This window comes from Schistocerca nitens, chromosome 4, assembly GCF_023898315.1.
Source record: "Schistocerca nitens isolate TAMUIC-IGC-003100 chromosome 4, iqSchNite1.1, whole genome shotgun sequence".
NCBI lineage: Eukaryota > Metazoa > Arthropoda > Insecta > Orthoptera > Acrididae > Schistocerca > Schistocerca nitens.
The window spans coordinates 879,284,321-879,304,401 of NC_064617.1; the positions used below are offsets into that span (position 1 = coordinate 879,284,321).

A 20,081-nucleotide genomic window follows, 5' to 3' on the forward strand; every position below is an offset into this window, starting at 1 on the left:
GAATAGATTATAATTTCCTGCAGGTGCTCGGTAAATAGTTATTATTATATAGGATCTGTTATGGAACTCTACTTCTGTTGCACATGCTTCTAGATGCTGCTCTAAACAGAATTTATTAATGTCAATGTTCTTGAATTTATGACAGTTTTTGATAAATGTGGCAACTCCTCCTCCATCCATATCTACTCTGCAGAAGTAGGAAGCTAGCTTAAATCCTGAAATGTCCAACATATCTATATCAGTGGTCACTTGATGTTCAGAGGGGCAGATTATGTCAATTTGGTTAGATGAATTCATTTCATCGATACAAATGAGTAGTTCATCAACTTTATTTCTAAGTCCCGGAATGTTCTGGTGTAATAAAGATAGCTGATACTGCATACTAATGGGATTGTAACTGCTTTGGCGAAGATGAACTGGCAGTTTCTGGTTACTTTCTGTTAAACACTGTTTAAATGGAGGCTGTATGATACAATCTGACTCCTGTTCATCTGTTTTCTCAAACTGAGTGTGTCCGCCAATCTCTCTTAAAACTCGTTTTCTTTCCCCCTTCCCTATCCTAAAAAAAGGCATCCCTCTGACACCTGTGACCACTGGTATTTTACCACTTGTGCCAGTGTCCCCCCTTAAGTTTTCTGCAATCAACCCAGACAGTTTTCTCTTCCCTTTCCTATTGAGGTGAAGGCCATGCCTAGTGTAGTCCCACCTATCGATAGCATCCACAGGAATCAAACCAATATGGGACCCTATATCCGTCCTAAGCAGCCACTCCAACTCCAAGTTCACCCTCCCTATGGAAGAGTTCAAATGAGGCCGATCATGGCGTCTCAACACAGACACAAATCCCACACTCGTATGCTTCGTTGCTGATGCTATCTTCACCAGGTCACTCTCTATGGAATATTCAGAGTCTCTGTCAATGCTATTTCCCGGACCACCCACTATAACCACGGCATCCTCCTTTGTGAAATCCTTGCATAAAGCACCTACATCCTCTGTTACCTGACCCAGATCTGCACTAGGCTTGAAAAAGTTTGTGACCTGGTACTCTGGACCTAGATTTTCCTGCAGTAGTTGGCCAACACCTCTACCATGGGAACTACCTAACAACAGAACTTTCTTTCTCTTTACGAATTTCCCTACCTTTTTCAAGTCCTTGAAAGCTTGTTGTGCCCTTTCTACAGCTTCAGCTACATGAGGCTCATCCGATTCTGACTGAGACAACAGGTCAAATCTATTTTCAAGATTTATGACAAAGCTGTCTGATGCTCTCCTTTGCCTGTTCCCCCTATTACCTGTTGCCACTTCCCACCTCTGTTCACCCTTCTCCCTCTTTAACCTGTCCAGATCCTCCCTTGCCTTGTCTAGGTCAGCTTGAAGAGCTGCAATTTTCCCTTCCTGTTCCAGTATTTTCCTATCTCTACTACAGATCCTACAATACCACTGGTGAGCCTCATTTATGTCCCCATTTCCCATGCCACTACATTTGCCCCAATGAAAGAAACTACAGCACCCATCACACCATACCCCGGAACTAACGATCCTACGGCATGTCACACACTTCTCACTCATGGTAAAAACAGAAATCGTATAAGCTGATTTAAGTAGTGACTAAAACGTAAACAAAGGACCCTAGAAACTATTCAGGCAGATATAAATAAATTAAAAGAGTACTGAATAAAAAACTGGTGATTACATATAACTCACTGTTTACTTACAATACGTGCGCTTGAAATTAAGCCTAAAATCTGTGCTATAGGTGCGAGAAGGAAAATAAACTTCTTACCCTGTTTAATCTTCTTTAACACTTCACTAACACTTCCACTAATGTAACAACACTTATTTTATATTTATACCAACTGGAAACGTTTATCTATAAGTTTAATTCACTGCTTACTTACGATTCGCGCGCATGAAATTAGGCCTAGGATTCGTGCTACAGGCGCGAGAAGAAAAATACGCTTCTTACCCCATTTAATCTTATTTTATACTTCACTAACACTTCCACTAATTCAACAACACTTATATTATATTTATAACACCTGTATACGTTTAAAAATAGCTTAATAACAATGCTTTTTATAATTATTTAGTGCAGAAAATACTCGAAGAGTCCGTGTCGGCGCAGTGTTGCCAACTCTCACCCTGTGGAAGACCAAGGTGCAAGACCTGCCCAACCCACCCACCCAGCACTTCCTATTCCAGTCCTGTCATGGGTTTATCCTACCCCATCAGGGGCCAGGTGACCTGTGAAGGCAGCTATGCCATTTACCAGTTCTCCTGCAATCACTGCACAGCTTTATGTATTGGTACGACTACTGACCAGCTGTCCACTAGAATGAATGGCCACCATCAAACTGTGGCCAAGAGCAAAGTAGACTTTTCTTGATGAGGGCTGTGGCTGAAAGTTTTGTGTACGAGTCTTTTAATTGTGCCTGTCTGGAACTTAATGTATCATCTTTATGGTAACTAGCAATCTATATTTTCCTACACTGTTGATATTCCTACCCAGAGTTTCCATTTTTGGATTTTGCTGAACAGCTTTTCTTCCATCCCACAACCCTGTGATGTTTCCCTTTCTTACCTTCTCTACAGCATTACTCTTCTCACTGTTCATCCTTTCTCTTCTTTCCTGTGTTTATGCATGGCTTTCCAAACCACATATACTTCGAAGCCACACTGTATCAATGATTGGCTGATCACAACCCAGCCTTCATGACCACGAGGATTTTGAATCAGCATCTGATGCCCCAGATTCTTTTCTCTGATAGTAGTAATTACATTTATTCCTAGTGATCCCACTTTATGACTCACATGTACTTTAGCATCTTATTTTCCACACTTACCCATATCACATGAACTTGTGATCCTCAACCTAAGCCATAAGCCCTTCACCTCTCTACTCTTATCGCAGTGCGTGCGCACAAGCACGTATGCACACACACACACACACACACACACACACACACACACACACACACACACACACACACATCATCATCATTCCTTTTCTCCCAAGTCTCTGTATGTTTATAAAAGATATGTGTGTATTTTCATGCAGTTTCACATATTTCTACATTTTTGTGCGTATTTTTGCAGATCTTTGCATGTTTTTTGCTGATGTTTACATATTTTTTATGCGTCTTTTCTCTTATTCATCTACTCTCACAACTGTCAACACCTATTTCCCCTGTTTCCAGGTGATTCCTATTTCCTTTAGGCCATTCGTGCCACAATGGACCCCTGATCCATCTTTCTGTACTAGTTCAAACATGTGTTCTTTTTCCTGGCTAAAACCTAGTCCCAAACTATTTCTCAAATGCTGCCTAAGGCATGGAAACCACCTAGATGGCTTAACCATAAAAATTCCTTTCTGTGGCTCAACCCCTCCTTTCACAACAAGATCCAGCTTTTCAGATTCTGCCAATCCCTGGCCCTCACAAACCTAGTACTGCAAAGCACATCTCCATGACACAGGCATCCCAGAACCACCTCGGCTCCCTTCACAAGATACTACTACTGTGCAATCCCTGTTTCATACATCACATTTCTGAAACTGAATCCTTTGGCCTCCAGGCACCTGGAAGAGCATTCCACGTTATCCTTCCTGCTATTAACAGCCTACTGCCACCTCAGGGCACCACTATCCAACCCCTATCCCCCCCACAGTCTTCCCCTTTGTCCACCCTTCATAGAACCTAAAACTTGTCTACATGACCTTTTCAACTTGCCATACTCCCCAAAACTCCCTACCAACACTCCACCAAATCCAGAGCCAAGATGTTCCTTTAATACTGTTGATGACTTTTCCACCAAAACCCTCAGCTCCACAGAAGTTTTAGTTGTATCCAAAGGCCTCATCTTCAGCCCTACACCTAAATTTAACCATGCTACACTTGTCAAATACCTACTCTCCTTCTCCCAATGCCTGCAGAGGAGGCACTTCTTTGCTGTCAATCCCTCCAACCAAAACTAACTGAATTCCACCACTGAACCCTGCTTCTCCTTGTTCATACCGCCATCCAACCATGATCCCCCCCTCCCACCTAACCACCTGCTAGTCACCTCCCAGGAATTCCTTACCTCCAGCTTAGCCTTACCATCCTTCCCCAGGTCCCACCCTCAAAAAACCAAACCTTTCCACAGAAGAAAGAATAGCCATACACAACCTCAAAACAAATCCTGACCTAATTCAAAGATTCCACCACTGCTGTTATAAATTACACTGACTACTTGGCAGAAGGCCTCTGCCAATTGTCCAACTCCTCCACCTATAAGCTCTGCCACAGTGATCCCATCAAAGAAGTCCAACACAACCTCCACGTTCTGCTTAAAGCCTTAGACTCTTCCCTGAATCACTCCCCTGAACCCTTTCCCTTCCTCACCCCCATGACATCCCACTCATCTACCTTCTACATGCTCCCCAAAATCTACAAACCCAACAATCCTTGATGCCCCATTGTGGCTGATTATTGAGCCCCCACTAAAAGAATTCTGGCCCTCATTGACCAACACCTCTAACCAATTGCCTGTAGTCTAGCCTCCCATGTCAAAGATACCAACCACTTCCTTCACTGACTCTCCACCATCCCCACACACTTATCTCCTGAATCCCTACTCATCACTGTTGATGTCACATTCCTATACACCAACTTCCCTCGTTCCCATTGTCTTACTGCTACTGAACACCCCTTTCCCAGTGTCCTTCAGACTGCAAACCCACTGCTTCATTCCTCATACATCTTACTAACTTTATCATAACCCAAAGCTGCTTCTCTTTTGAAGGGAAGATAGACAGACAAAGCCATGGCACAGTCATAGGCACCCGTATTGTACCCTCCTATGCTAGCCTGTTTAAGGAGCCATCTAGAGCAGACATTCTTAGCCTCCCAAAATGCCAAACCCCTAGTCTGGTCAGGTTCATTTATGATATTTTCATGATATTGACTCATCCCTTTCACACAAAAAATCCTTCCCATACAGCCTGGCCACTTGGGTATGGCTTATCTGCAGTGACAAGCATTCTCTTGCCCAGTATGCTGAGAGTCTCACCAAGGCTTTCACAGACCTGTCCTGTAAACAGATCTTCTATGCCATTTCCCCTCACACCCCCAATCATTCCACCATCCCCAAGAATGGCCACAAAGGAATGTCCCCCTTCATCGCTCATTACCATCCCAAACTGGAACAACTGAAATGCATCCTTTTCAAGGCTTTGATTACCTATCATCATGCCCTAAAATGAGGGACAGCCTACCCAAGATCCTTCCCAATTCTAATAAAGTGGCGTTCCATCAACCACCCAATCTCCATAACATCCTAGTCCATCCATATCCCACTCCCAATCCCAGACCCCTTGCCACAAGGATCATATCCCCGTGGAAGACCCAAGTGCAATGCAACACCTGCCCAGTTCACTACCCAGCACTTCCTATTCCAGTCCTGTCACAGGTTTATTCAACCCCATCTAAGGTCAGGCCACATGTGGAAGCATCCATTTCATAAACCAGCTCTGCTGCAATCATTGCATAGCTTTTTATATTGGTATGACCACCAACTAGCTGTCCACTAGGATAAATGGCCACCACCAAACTGTGGCCAAGAGCAAAGTAGACCACCCTGTGATACAAAATGCAGTTGAACATAACATGCCTGATTGCAATGGCTGCTTCACTACCCAAGCCATCTGGATCCTTCCTTCTACTACCTATTTTTCTGAACTGTGCAGATGGGAGTTATCCATGTAACACATTCTCTGCTTCCATAATTATCCCAGTCTCAACTTACAGCAACATACTGCCCTCAGACCTTCCACCCAACTCCCTTCCCCTCTGTCCCATTATCTCCTCCTCATTCTTGACTCCCACCCTATACCAAAGTACCTGTCCATCTTTCCCTGCTCCTCTATTTTTTCACTCCTTTTTTCTCTACCTCCCTGCCCCACAACCCTGACACTGCACCTGTTAGCATTCTAGCCCTGCACACTCTGCCAGGTAGCTTTCCTCTCTCCCCCAACCATACGCTACTAACCCTTCTGCTTAGCTGCCCCCTCCACACTGCTGCTTCGATCCCACTGCCAGAGTTGGTGGTCATATGTGCATGAGGTGTGCTTCCTTCCCTGTGACCACAAGCTTTGTGCAAGTATCTTTTAATTGTGTCTGTCTGCAACTTAATGTGTCACCTTTACAGTCAGTATCAATCTATTTTTTGCATTTAATGTTAACACCTGTGATTAGATGGATTTCCTCCATCTTCAGTTTCAGACCACTCTCTCAATTCTAATGGTGTGGCTAATCCAGTAAAACCAATGGATTTAGATAGATGTGTGACACCTCCAAACACCTTGGATGATGATATGCAAAACGTTCAGGCAGTCAGCTGCATTTTATACACAACACTAGCACCAGCAAATCATATCTCACCAAAGGAGATTCATGGTTTCCCAAAAGTTCCTACTAGAAAAACAACTGGGTACTCAAAAGAAAGAAGCATCATATTCACTTCAACACCTAAGATGGTGGCTATTGAAGAAAATGCATTTAAGGAAAGGGGTAAAGTTAAAAGAAAAAGAGAAGAGAAGTGTCAAGAGAGTCCACAAGCAGAAAATTAAGCAATGTGAAAGTAAAATGGCTTCAAGTGAAAGATGAGGTGTCAGACGATGAATCAGAGATGAGTTCATCATTAGAGCTTTTTAATTTATTGGTAAACTTTCCAAATGATGTATTTCTTGTAGCTAATGTGTTTGAATATGAGATCTCATATGTTGAAGAAAAGCAAAAGCAGGTTTAGTATTCCCAGAAGCAGAAGACATAATTTTATACGATAATGCTGGAAACTGAAGAAGTGAATTAATTTTGTGTATCACATAAGGGTATTGCAATGATTCTGCCTTCGGCAATGCCTATGACTGCCAAGAGACTATCAAATTATATTCTATGTCCATCCAATTTTGGTAGTCTTGATGTTCACTGAGCAAAACTTACAGCACCTCAAGGTTTGTAATTGTACTTATCATATATATTAATGTTTTATGTGTGATCTCAGCTGTTCATGTATAAATAATGTAAAAATCATAACTGTTTCACTGTGTACTATGCACAGTAGGCAGTTAAACATTCACAGTGTCTTGTTAAAATTGTACCTTCATTTTTTAATTAGCTGCCAAGTTATTTTTGTTTCATTCCAAAACATTGGCAACAAATTGTCCATTTAAATAAATACAAACATTTTGTTCTGTAAGAAATAACTAAAACTGTAATTTTTGTTTCACTGTGTGCTATCATCCCCTACAACTTTACAGCTCATATTTTTTATTTTGGTTCTGTCACTGTTAAAAATGTCAAAAACAATATAAAATTCCACAAAACACAGTCTGGTTGTAGATTTTGCACACTACAAAAGGAGGGCAACATAGGCTCAACAATAAAGAAAAAACTACCTTACCTTACCTTACGTACAAAGCTGTTCAGTTGAAAACGACAGTACCACGAACAGGCAGGTATAAAACAATTGTCTTCTGTTTTCAAATGTGCTCCAAATTCAAAAACTTTTTTTCCATCTCTGTATTGTGGGAAGCTAGTTATTTCTAACTCATCCAGTAACAGCATTATATCATCCTGTCCAGAGTCAACCCATTGGCCACCAACATCAAATGGTTCTTTGCCTCCACCAGCAACTTTTAGTAGCACTGTCTGCGTCCGTCCCCCGACATCATCTGAAGATGGAACACTGTTTTCTTACTTGCTTAAACATGCGGTTAATAACTTGTCAGATATGTTATCAATGCAGTTGAAATCTGTTATGTTGTTATATACTCATATTCTTCATAAGCTGTAGCTATTATCTCAGTATCTGCCATTTACACAGAAGCTGCAAAGGAGCATAGCAACACAACAGGCCTCTCTGTTATTTATTTACTCAATGGTCCAGTAAATATTTGACGAGTCTTTAAGTGCTACGCCGGCCGAAGTGGCCGTGCGGTTAAAGGCGCTGCAGTCTGGAACCGCAAGACCGCTACGGTCGCAGGTTCGAATCCTGCCTCGGGCATGGATGTTTGTGATGTCCTTAGGTTAGTTAGGTTTAACTAGTTCTAAGTTCTAGGGGACTAATGACCTCAGCAGTTGAGTCCCATAGTGCTCAGAGCCATTTTTTTAAGTGCTACAAACATGTCAGAAACTAAAACACAATTATTTTTCAACTACAAATAATATTATGTAACATTGGGCTATTGTGGAAATTTTACAAATGTTGTTGTTGTGGTCTTCAGTCCTGAGACTGGTTTGATGCAGCTCTCCATGCTACTCTATCCAGTGCAAGCTTCTTCATCTCCCAGTACCTACTGCAACCTACATCCTTCTGAATCTGCTTAGTGTATTCATTTCTTGGTCTCCCTCTACGATTTTTATCCTCCACGCTGCCCTCCAATACTAAATTGGTGATCCCTCGATGTCTCAGAATATGTCCTACCAACCGATCCCTTCTTCTAGTCAAGTTGTGCCACAAGCTCCTCTTCTCCCCAATTCTATTCAATACCTCCTCATTTGTTATGTGATCAACCCATCTAATCTTCAGCATTCTTCTGTAGCACCACATTTCGAAAGCTTCTATTCTCTTCTTGTCTAAGCTGTTTATCGTCCACGTTTCACTTCCATACATGGCTACACTCCGTACAAATACTTTCAGAAACAACTTCCTGACACTTAAATCTATACTCGATGTTAACAAATTTCTCTTCTTAAGAAACGCTTTCCTTACCATTGCCAGTCTACATTTTATATCCTCTCTACTTCGACCACCATCAGTTATTTTGCTCCCCAAATAGCAAAACTCCTTTACTACTTTAAGTGTGCCATTTCCTAATCTAGTTCCCTCAGCATCACCTGACTTAATTCAACTACATTCCATTATCCTCATTTTGCTTTTGTTGATGTTCATCTTATACCCTCCTTTCAAGACACTGTCCATTCCGTTCAACTGCTCTTCCAAGTCCTTTGCTGTCTCTGACAGAATTACAATGTCATCGGCGAACCTCAAAGTTTTTATTTCTTCTCCATGGATTTTAATACCTTAGCATCAAAAGGAGGAATCATTTTGTTTTTCGAGATGCCCAAATATGTGGTCTTTTGCTGGTGATTTGAATTCATCCTTACCTGTTACTATTTTGATGTCCCTTGTTAATGTATTATACAGTTGGCTACTAGGAAGGAGTATGCCTTTTTGGAATAGTGACATATTTGTCTGCTCTATCTATACATAATTTGGATGTCTTATATATTAGCTATCAACAGATTAATTATGGTAGGATCAAATGTCACTAATGTTCAATTTTTCTTTTATAATAATTAAATTTTCTAATATGTACAAAGTCTGCCTATATAGCCAAGTGCCCAGTCTGTCTGACTCTCATGCAGAGGATGTGGGTTCAGCTCCTGGTACTGCCAGAGATTTCTCCATGGTGGAAGGGCTGCTATGGGGTGCACTCAGCCCTGTTATGCCAATAGAGGAGCTTCTTGAATAAGTAGTAGTGGCTCCAAGGTCTGCACAGTTGAAAACAGCAAGGAGATTGGTGTGCTAAACCCATGCCCTTCCATACTGCATCCGCCCTTCCATACTGCATCCATATGATGACACTTATTTAAAGTATATAGTCCTGAGATTATTGTATGAGATGAAGTTCTGTAGTGTTCTTATCATCAAACATGTCTTGTTCAACTTTTTTTTATATAATTTGTGTATCACATTTCATTTTCTGTTACATACATGCATAGAAATTTTGTACATTCTGTTTTGATGATTGTTCATTCATTTAGTTCAATATCAGAATTAGCTGGTGTCCTATTCTGTAACATAATATGTAACAGCATTTTCCAAATTTACAGATAAATTTTGGATAAAATAATTTTGGGTATTGGGTCATGTCATTGTAAATACTAAAACAACTAAATTTCCAATATTTCAGTTGACTTGCTATGGTCCTCTTCGGGGAAGTTCAATGCAGTATTCTGGTGAATGTCTTTATTTATATAACATCATTTTCAGTTATCTGGTGGTTACCAACATCAGATATCTGAGATGTCAATGGAAAATTTGAAGAGGTTGTTATGGAGGGGTGGCTATTTCCTTTGGTATACTGGTGGCTGATTGGAGGGGTGTATTGGCTGTCTGTCACCTGTGCCACTCTAGTAAGTGATTGGTAGGCAAACTCTTTCTCCCGGGCTGCAATCACTGGCAGCCAGGCTGTAGGTAACTTGTAGTCATCCTCCCTGTTAGCGTTGTTAGGGCATTTCAATGGCCTTTTTTATTTACCATTGTTGCATCCACAGCTGCTGAGCAAGTGTGCAAGGTTCTTGACAACTGGCCATGTTCCTGGTGGCGTTCTGCTACAGCTGACTTGTTGTTCTGTCCCTGTTATACATAACATGCTAATAGGTCTCCTGGTTTCACCATCATGGACTTTGCCACATTCACACTGAACTTTGTAGTCAACTTCAGTGTGCAGAGCACTCATGGGATCCTTAGTGGGTCTCAACAAATCTCGGATCTTTCAGTGATCTGAAATATAGGTCTGATATATGAGTGATGCAGGACCTTGCCTGCACAGTCACTGACAGCAATCACATGAGGTATACAAGCAAGAGGAAGAGTATCTTCTGTACATTTGTCTGATTTGTCTTCGCTGTACCTCGTAGGTCATTGTATGTCTCTGTTGTTGTATCTATTTTCATTAAATGTTGTCTTGAGCTCATTCAATACATGCAGAAAGACATTCACCAGTACACAGCAGTGAATGATCCTGAAGAGGACTGTAGCAAGTTTGTCAAAATGTCATGACTAAGTTGTTTAGTAGTTTACAATGACGTGGCACAAAACCCAAAATTATTTGATCGAAAATGATGTTGGCAATGGAAACCTAAGAACTTACAGGTAAGTCTTTTGCCTCAAGGTAATCTACTATATTCTCTCTGATGGGTTTAATGTTTTCTTCCAATATTTCTTTCATATTACCTGTTATTAAAATGCCAGTGTCAACTGTAAATTTCAACATTTCTGTTGTTTATTAAAAGACAATAAATATGTGGCTGTGAGACCTGATATGAAAAAACTTATTGACCTGCCTGTTATGTTCATGTCACTTACATACAGTGAAAATATGACTGGTCCTGAAATGGATCTTTGGGGCATACAGTGTCTGATTACTAGTAGGTCTGATCAAGGGCGTACGCAGGATCTGAACGGTGGGCGGGGGGGAGTGGGGGGGGGGGGGGGGGGGGGGGCAGGTCATACTAGTCTCAGGAAACAAGGACTTGAGACAACATACAGCACTTCTTATTAAATAAAACAGTAAACCAGTGAAAAACTGCTTTTAATAAACATTTTAAATACAAGAATGCACTTGTAAAATCCGAGGAAACATGCAGCATTTCTTATTAAATAAAACAGTAAACTCGTGAAAAACTGTGAATATATTCTAGGTGGGGGGAGGGGGCAGCTGACACCCCCCGCCCCTCGCTGGGTACGCCCATGGATCTGATAGATGTGGGTGTTAACTATGTTATTTTCTTCATGTGCAATCTTTATGAAATGTTTTCTTTCATGAATCAAGGAGATAAAATCAGTCATCTCCTGCTCCCCCATACCTGAATTTTTCATCTTCCTAAGTAACTTACTATGGTTGATGGTGTCAAAAGCCTTTGATAAGTCTTGAAACATGCTGCAAACATGATTCAGCCTGTGTATTCCCTGCAATGCTTTACTCAGAAAAGGAAATAGCTGTTTCAGTGCAGTGTCTCCTTCGAAATCTTTGTTTGGACTCTGTTAATATGTTGTATTTATTTAAGAGATCTGAGAGTAAAATATTTTTGAAAGGGCTCACAGTAAGCAAATAGGTCTGCAGTTTGTCACCACTTCATGGCTTCCATTTTTATTAAGAGTTTTGGAATTTTTTAACAGTTTGGCTAGATATCTGTAGAGGACAAATGTGTGGCTCTGCACATTTTTTGTAACCAAATCTAATGTACTAATCATTCCTGCAGCATGTTTAGTTTTTAGTAGGTTAATTTCCTGCTAGACTATCTGTACATCTGTTGGCATAGAAATATTATTTTTATGTACTTGTTCCATTTTTTACCTCAGATTTGTGTAATTTTCATGTGATGTTTTGCTCAACAGGCTTTTCAGCTACATTTACAAAAACCGTTAAACAATATTTGAACATTACTGGGTTGCTGATAATTTGGGAATTTTCATTCAACTGAATACTATTACCATTCTTTTTATTATTTCTCATTTCTTCTTTATAATATTCTGAACAGCTTTCACTTTATTAAGTGCATTTCTTATGAATCTGTTATTTCCCAGCAATTTGATGCTTTTTCATTATTTTTATGAGTACCAATTTATATATATTTTAAATATCTAGCAAATTGAAGTGCTGTATTAACCATTTTAAAACTGATGTAGAGGAATCATTCCTGAGCAAATAATTTTCTTACACCAGGAGCAATCCATTTGTTTCTGCACATTATTTTTAATTTTCTAGGTATGTTGTAATATTGTTTAACTGGGTCTATGAATGTATGCTGTGTTGCTCAGTGGTGAAGTGCAAGATTATGAATGAAAAGTGTATGACCCTAAAGGTCTTGGGTTCAATCCCTGGTCAGACCCATGATTTTTATCAGTCACTTATCAGTTCTATCACCTTTGGCAGTATTAGTTAATGTGAAAAATGACAAAGTGTGCTGTGGTTCAGAGTGGCAAAATAGAAACTACTACTTCTATATATATAACATGGCAGCAACAATAACATAACTTTTTTGTGCAGCATATGCAAAGTGGTGTTACCTGACATATAACTACTGGATGTGGCATTGGGGCCTAAACCAGTCATGGTATTTAAAACAAATACAAATGTGTAACTGGTGTTCTCATTTTATTCCAAATAAACCAACTGCCAGATGGTTATGTCAGCATACAGGATATGCCATTAGCTAAGTTTTAACCTGAGTAAGCAATGGTCATCAGTATCATGCTACAGTGTCTAGTAGCAATAATGTTACTTATTCTACATGAATAATCCATGAAGACATTGCATTATGTCCACAAGCATGAAATAGAGTTTCTGGTGGCAACTCTGTGTGGTGTGGGGTGGTGTGGGGTTGGGGGGGGGGGGATGGGGGTAGGGGAGAAGGGGGAGGGGGAGAGGGAGGGGGGCAGAGGGAGGGAGAGAGAGAGCACTACAGATAGTACAGATCAAAAGGCTAATTATCTACTCCTGACGTCATCTTGGTATCCACCATAGATGTCAAAACAATAGACAAAGCCAGCAAAGTTCATTCGTTCAGTCACTCATAATGGAGAGCCTCCAGGGATGTGCAATGAATCATGTTACAAATTAGGCACACACTATCTTTGCTGGTTACTTTTGTAAAGTATACTCACCAAATTTACACTAGCACTAATATACTCAAAACTGAATTATGGTACTGAGTCGCAGACAGGCACAATGAAACAGAATGTTAGAAATGTTCAGCTTTTGGACTACATCCTTCATCAGAAGCAGAAAGTGGCAGTGTCATACATGTGTCAAATGTTTAGTATAAATCAATTTAAAGGACTCCCTAACAATATACAAAAAGGAAATAAATAGAGTGAAAGAAGATCTAGCAGCAATACATTCTGAACATGAAGAACTCTTGAAGAAACAGAAAATAGTGACAGAAGAAACTATCTTCTCAATGCTTAGTTGTAAGCAATCTCAAGGTTCTTTTGGCATCACAGGAAGAAGAAATTAATGCACTAATAGAAGATTTGGCTATAACATATTCCAAATATGAAGGCTACGTGAAGAAATTTGAAGTAAAGAAAGAACAGAAAGTACACAGAAAATTGGTGTACTGTGTTCATGTGACTCATGTGTGATTTAAAATGTCAATAATAACAAGGATTCTTGTGCTTCAAATAAGAACTCTCAGAATAAAGCGCAAATCACCAGTGTCAAAAAGCCGAGGCAAACATATTGTCACAAAAGCAGCACAGACACTGACTGCAGTATTAATAATAATGATGGCAAACACTTTTTTAAACAATGGAAAACTAATCTGCTGCCTAAAGAGAGTAGCAGTTCAAACAAAAATCCATGAAGTATTATATAGAATGTGCTGTTTTTGGTGGACAGTCACAGCTGGAAAATAACTGGTGTATTGAATGATGTAAACAGTGACATCACAGATACTGGAATCGGGAAACCAAGAGCTAGAATGACCCCCTAGAAGACATCAGCCAAAAGTAAACAATGTTGCAAGAAATTGACAATTCTGTGTGTTTAAATGGCTTGAACAATGTGGCATGTAATGAGGCAGACACCTGTATTACAGGTGTAAAGACATTCTTAGAACATAACCATTCAAAAAATTCAGTTGTTGATACAATACCCCATGGACACAATGTAAGTTCTTGTATTAAAAGAGAAGTACACTAAATGAACGCCTTGTTCATAATATGAATAATATAATAATTATGGTGATTTGATTTGATTTATTTCATCTCATAACATAGAATATTCAGATCACATGATCTGTTGTACTGGAGACATGTCAATATATAATTTTAGGGATTTAGTTTACAGACTTAAAAATAATAACAAGTATAGTTATCAACAATTTTCTAGCAGTACAATACTTTTACATTTTTATACATTTTTTTTCTACAGAGATGTTAGTTGCCCTGTTTAAATTAACACCTCATCATTCATAAACTCCTCCACTGAACAATATCATTTTTCCACTAAGAGTTCATGTAATTTTTTCTTTAGATGACCAATTTCCATGCTCAGAATATCACAGCCCTTTAATTTATTGTATATTTTCATGCTCATGTATTGAGGAGTCATAGAATATAGCTTTAATCAGTGTGGAGGGAACATAAAATTATGTTTTTGCCTAGTTGTGTAAGTGTGTTTGAAGTGAAAATCTTTGAAAAGTTCAGGTTTACTGTGTAGAAAAATTAGAATTTCAAAAATGTGTAGTGACGGGACAGATAATATATTTAGTTTTTTAAACAATGGGCAGCATGAGGTTCTTAGATGTGCAGCACACATCTTCCTAATGATTCTTTTTTGAAGTTTTAATATCCATTCCATATAACTTGAATTACCCCAAAAAATTATGCCATGTCTGATGACAGATTTGAAGTAACTATGATACATAATTTTTCGGCTGTTCATGTCTATTACATCATGTAACATTCCCATTGCAAAAGAAAGGCTATTTAGTTTGTTGGCTGGTCCCAGTAGAGATTCGAGTCCTCCCTTGGGCATGGGTGTGTGTGTTTGTCCTTAGGATAATTTATGGTTAAGTAGTGTGTAAGCTTAGGAACTGATGACCTTAGCAGTTAAGTCCAATAAGATTTCACACACATTTGAACATTTTTTTAGTCATCATCATCATCATCATCATCATCATCATCATTTAAGACTGATTATGCCTTTCAGCATTCAGTCTGGAGCATAGCCCCCTTATAAAATTCCTCCACGATCCCCTATTCAGTGCTAACATTGGTGCCTCTTCTGATCTTAAACCTATTACTTCAAAATCATTCTTAACCGAATCCAGGTACCTTCTCCTTGGTCTGCCCCGACTCCTCCTGCCCTCTACTGCTGAACCCATGAGTCTCTTGGGTAATATTGCTTCTCCCATGCATGTAACATGACCCCACCATCTAAGCATGTTCGCCCTGACTGCTACATCTATAGAGTTCATTCCCAGTTTTTCTTTGATTTCCTCATTGTGGACACCTTCCTGCCATGTTTATGTGACTAATGGTGCAGCATCTCATTTTAAAATCTGCTTTATGAGGTTGGTCAATACTGCAGTACAGGAATTGAGACAAAAAATGGATATTCTCAGCAACAGGTCATGGAAAAAGTGCATTGATGGAGTAGGAAGTCTCAGCAAACATCTTGCAACAAGATTTAATCTCCAGCATGAAGCTGTTGATGCAGTAAGAGATGCTACTGGATTGGTACACACCATATCAACTTAAGTACAAACATGAAACTCTTAATTCTCAATGAAAATACATTGAGGGACTCCCATTTAAAAAAGAGAGAAGAGTGGTCCGCTATGAAGCCTGGGGTAGGAAGTCAATCAAGTCACTACTGGGTTGCATCACGGAGGGGCACATACATTGCAAGAACACTTCTCCACGAAATGCAGCCTGTTACTGTGTGTGAAATGCAGAGATCACAGTATACATTAGAAGACTTTGTAGTGAAGCACTTCATTTCTTGTGTGTATTACAATCATTGGTGGGTGGGACAGATAATAAGTGTCTCCCATGAGCTGCAAGATATAACTGTCTCCTTTATGCCATATCATGTTCCTGCTAATGCTTTCAAATGACCATCATCAAAAGATCAGTGTGCAGTTCCCATTTCCCAAGTACTGCTCTTGATGGTTCATCCTTGTCCATGTGCAAATTCATCTCGACTTTACAAGTTCAATGAGAAGCAGATGAAAAAAACAAGTGAACTCTTTTCAACAGTGCACTGTTGATTGTTATATTGTAGGCAATTTTAATTCTTGGAAAGTCATGAAGAAGTAAAATCATGATAGAAGACAATAATAATTTGTGAATGATATAAAAGAAAAATTGGTATAAATATTCTCTATCTCATTTTGTCATAAAATGCTTTTGAACAAAATTATGAACTGTTTTCCCACTCACTTATGACATTATAAAGTAATTATTTTGATGTATAAATACCAGTTTTCATGACATTTACTTAAAATCAGTGATCAGTGTAAATATTTAAGTGTCCATGAATTTTTGACCTTGAGAGTAGAGCTAGGTCTACCTAAAAATATCTCACATTTTGCCCACTCTGATTGTACATTCCCAAAGTACAATGGCCAACTCATGTACCATGAAATTTTTAGAACATGTAGGATGGGGTTTTGGGGAAAATAATTTATAAATAACCAAAAAATTTCAGATTCTTTCATATTTATGTACAAATATTTTGACATCATGCATTAATATCATAGCTGACAGTTAGAATTTCTTCCACTTTATCACTTCTCAAGACAGTTAACATCCTGTGACTTTTCATATTTTCAAAACATAATTTTGAAATTTGCAAAAAGTTACAAATTTTCATAATTTAATAAAAAAGACTAATAATAACAATAATAATAATAATAATAATGAAAAAAGCTCAGAAGTGTGTATGAGTTAATCTTGTCTCATAGTATTGGGAACAATGTATTTATTGATCTCTATCACTTTTGGTTTCCTTATTACAATTTTCGATTTTGTTATGACATTTTCACAAATACTCTCATTTCGAGAGGTCTGTGTTGTTTTAACAAATCACCTGAAAATCAAAATATCATAGTATTGGACAGGTATTATGTGGAACTTCAACATATATTTTTTTCAACAAATTTTGAAATAGTAATGTGACATATTCATCTTCACCTGTATGATTTGAGATGAAATCGCCCTTGTGCTTACTAATAAATAGTGTGGAAACCATATCTCTAAGCTGTGTCACTATTCTTCTGCCACACAGCTGGTATCCCATCTCCCACAGCTTATAATATTATTTTACATTTCAGGTAAGCTTTATAAGAAATGTCATTCTGCTCTGTGCCACATTTGAAATTTTTTCATGTATCTTGTACAGTGAAAGTATCTTTTCCCTGATACCAGCAAGGTCATGAGTGTACCATTTAAGAGTTTACTTTTTCTTTATGATTTAATACTATTTATTTTCAGTGGTGAGCAAGAGTACCATAAATCATTATATGTCTTAAAAAAATTATTAGAGAGAGTTTCAACAGTTTGTGGCGCCGATGAAATCAAAACCAACATCGATATGCATTCATCTTTGAACTATAAGCATTACCTTTGGCCATTCCGCCATGTTCAGTTCTGTTCTATGTGATCCTTGTATGTGTTAAGGTTAATAAATGAACTACTGCTAAAGGGGTAATTATTGGTGAAACCAACCCGAACACCCCCCCCCCCCCCTGCCCCCACTGGTGACCCCAAGTCGTAACGTCTTCCGTTTCTACCATCCCCCGCGTCAGTTATTTTCGTGGGTATTACATCGACACAGCATTCGAACAATGACTTTGGCCCAGCGCCTAACGCCGGATTTTGTGATCGACATGCATCATGTTGTGTGCGATGTACACCCACCAGGACTGCAACACGATGCCTCTCACTCGATGATTTTTCTGGACGTTTTCGAGCCTGCAACAATAAGTGAGGTTAGGAGTGTGCATGACTCCAGCTATCAAACACCTTTGTTCCTGCACATGTGCCCTCCCTCATCGACTGTGCAATTACCTCTTATGGATCTCCGTGCAGTGCAGGACCAATGCCGATTTTTGCAACTGCTTCGTTGGACAACCTACTACCTCCAGGACAATGATTTGCCATGCCGAAATCCGTTCAGTACCATGTGGATACCTGCCACGTGGCTGGAACTGTTTCGTTCACAGGTCAATCTCCGCAGCATCCGACCACACACGTGCCTGCCTCAGTTCAGCTTCAGCACATGCCTTCCACCTTCGATACCTTGGCCTGCAACAGGAACAATAACTTGTTATCTGTGCCTGACCTCCACCTCTGTCCCACTGCTATGCCTCAGTGTTTTGTGCCAGGACATTCACCTTATCCGCACACTGTTTTGAGTGGAGTGACTATGAACAGTGAACATTCACGCATTCCGTCTCATGTTCGACATCATTTCCCACACTGTGCTTCTGGACAGCCTGCACCTCCGCAGCCTCCCTACAACACAGGTGGCCCTGGCTCTGATCATATGTTGAGCTTTCCGTGGACTAACACGCGTTCTCAAACTTTGAACTTTTTCCCACATGTCACCCCTGCAACGGCTCCAGTCGAGCTTCCGCTACCGTTTTCGGCACATCTTGCTGCCTCATCCATGTCGGTCTTCCGCAACGTGTCAATCCGAACACACCCGCAATGTGTTGAGCTTCCGCAACCACAATCGACACATTACAGTGTCTCACCTGCGTCGACCGTCCGTGTTGTGACAGATCGCGCTCAACCACAATGTGTCACCTTCATGATGCCACCCGAACAGCCATCATTGCCACATCCCCTGGAGGCACACTCTCCTGGAATACTACAGCAACAACAGCTCGATTCAGGCAGTGCCCCGATGAACTCAACTCAACCTGTTCTTCCGAACATTCTACAAAGCTTACCGATGCTGCCGCTGTTTAATCCCAACAGAGCTACAACCTGGTTCAAAATTGTGGACAAAGTGTTCGACCATTACAAACTCGACAAGTCAACCAGGTTTCTGTGCCTCATCACCCACCTGCATGACCAGGAGGACTTGATTGCTGACCTGGTCGACACCTCATCTACCCGGTACACTCTAGCCAAAAAGACAGTTCTACGTCAGCTTGAATGCTCAACTGAGGCAGCAATATGGCAAGTGCTCCTCCACATCAAGCAGCTAGGCAATGACAGCGCCGATATACTCTCTGACACAGCTCTCCTTGCCATCTGGTCAGATAAACTATCTCCTCACATCCGCTTTGCTCTGGCTCCGAGGTCTCCCGAACCTGTCGAGCAAAGAATGACAATTGCTGACAAGCTACACAATGCATCCTTGCTCTATTTCACCAGCTACTGCCTAGCTGACAAGTCTTAGGTTCAAGCTAATCGCCCTGCAGCCGGACGTGTCCGGGGCCGCACTGTGCCTACCGTTCCACTCGCTCCAGGAAGCAGTAAACAAGCAACTGGGACATCACCAGCTCCACCCATGGTCACGCCCCCTCCTGCAACCAAGCCTGCTGTGGCCACCAAACCTCGGCCACTGCCACTGGCAACAAATGTTCCGCAGGAAATGCAACCGCACTACCTGTACTGTTACTTCCACACACGGTTTGGTGAGGCAGCACGGAACTGCAGACCACCCTTTTACTTCCCAAACGCCAATCGCAGGCAGGTCCGGGTGCCACCTCCTGCGCACAACATGACAGGCACCCCCCAGTGCTCCATTCTGTCCAGGAACGATCAGATAATTGCGGACGACTTTA

The 20,081-nt window shown here is 40.4% G+C and overlaps 1 protein-coding gene across 1 annotated transcript in view; it reads right to left on the reverse strand.

Annotated features, from left to right (window-relative positions):
- Positions 1-20,081, reverse strand: part of LOC126252639 (probable flavin-containing monoamine oxidase A) — a 290,057-nt gene that overhangs the window by 208,252 nt on the left and 61,724 nt on the right. Inside the window, exon 2 of the mRNA XM_049953542.1 lies at positions 7,449-7,714. Coding sequence (XP_049809499.1) covers positions 7,449-7,714 — 266 coding nt within the window. The remainder of the gene's footprint in view (positions 1-7,448; positions 7,715-20,081) is intronic.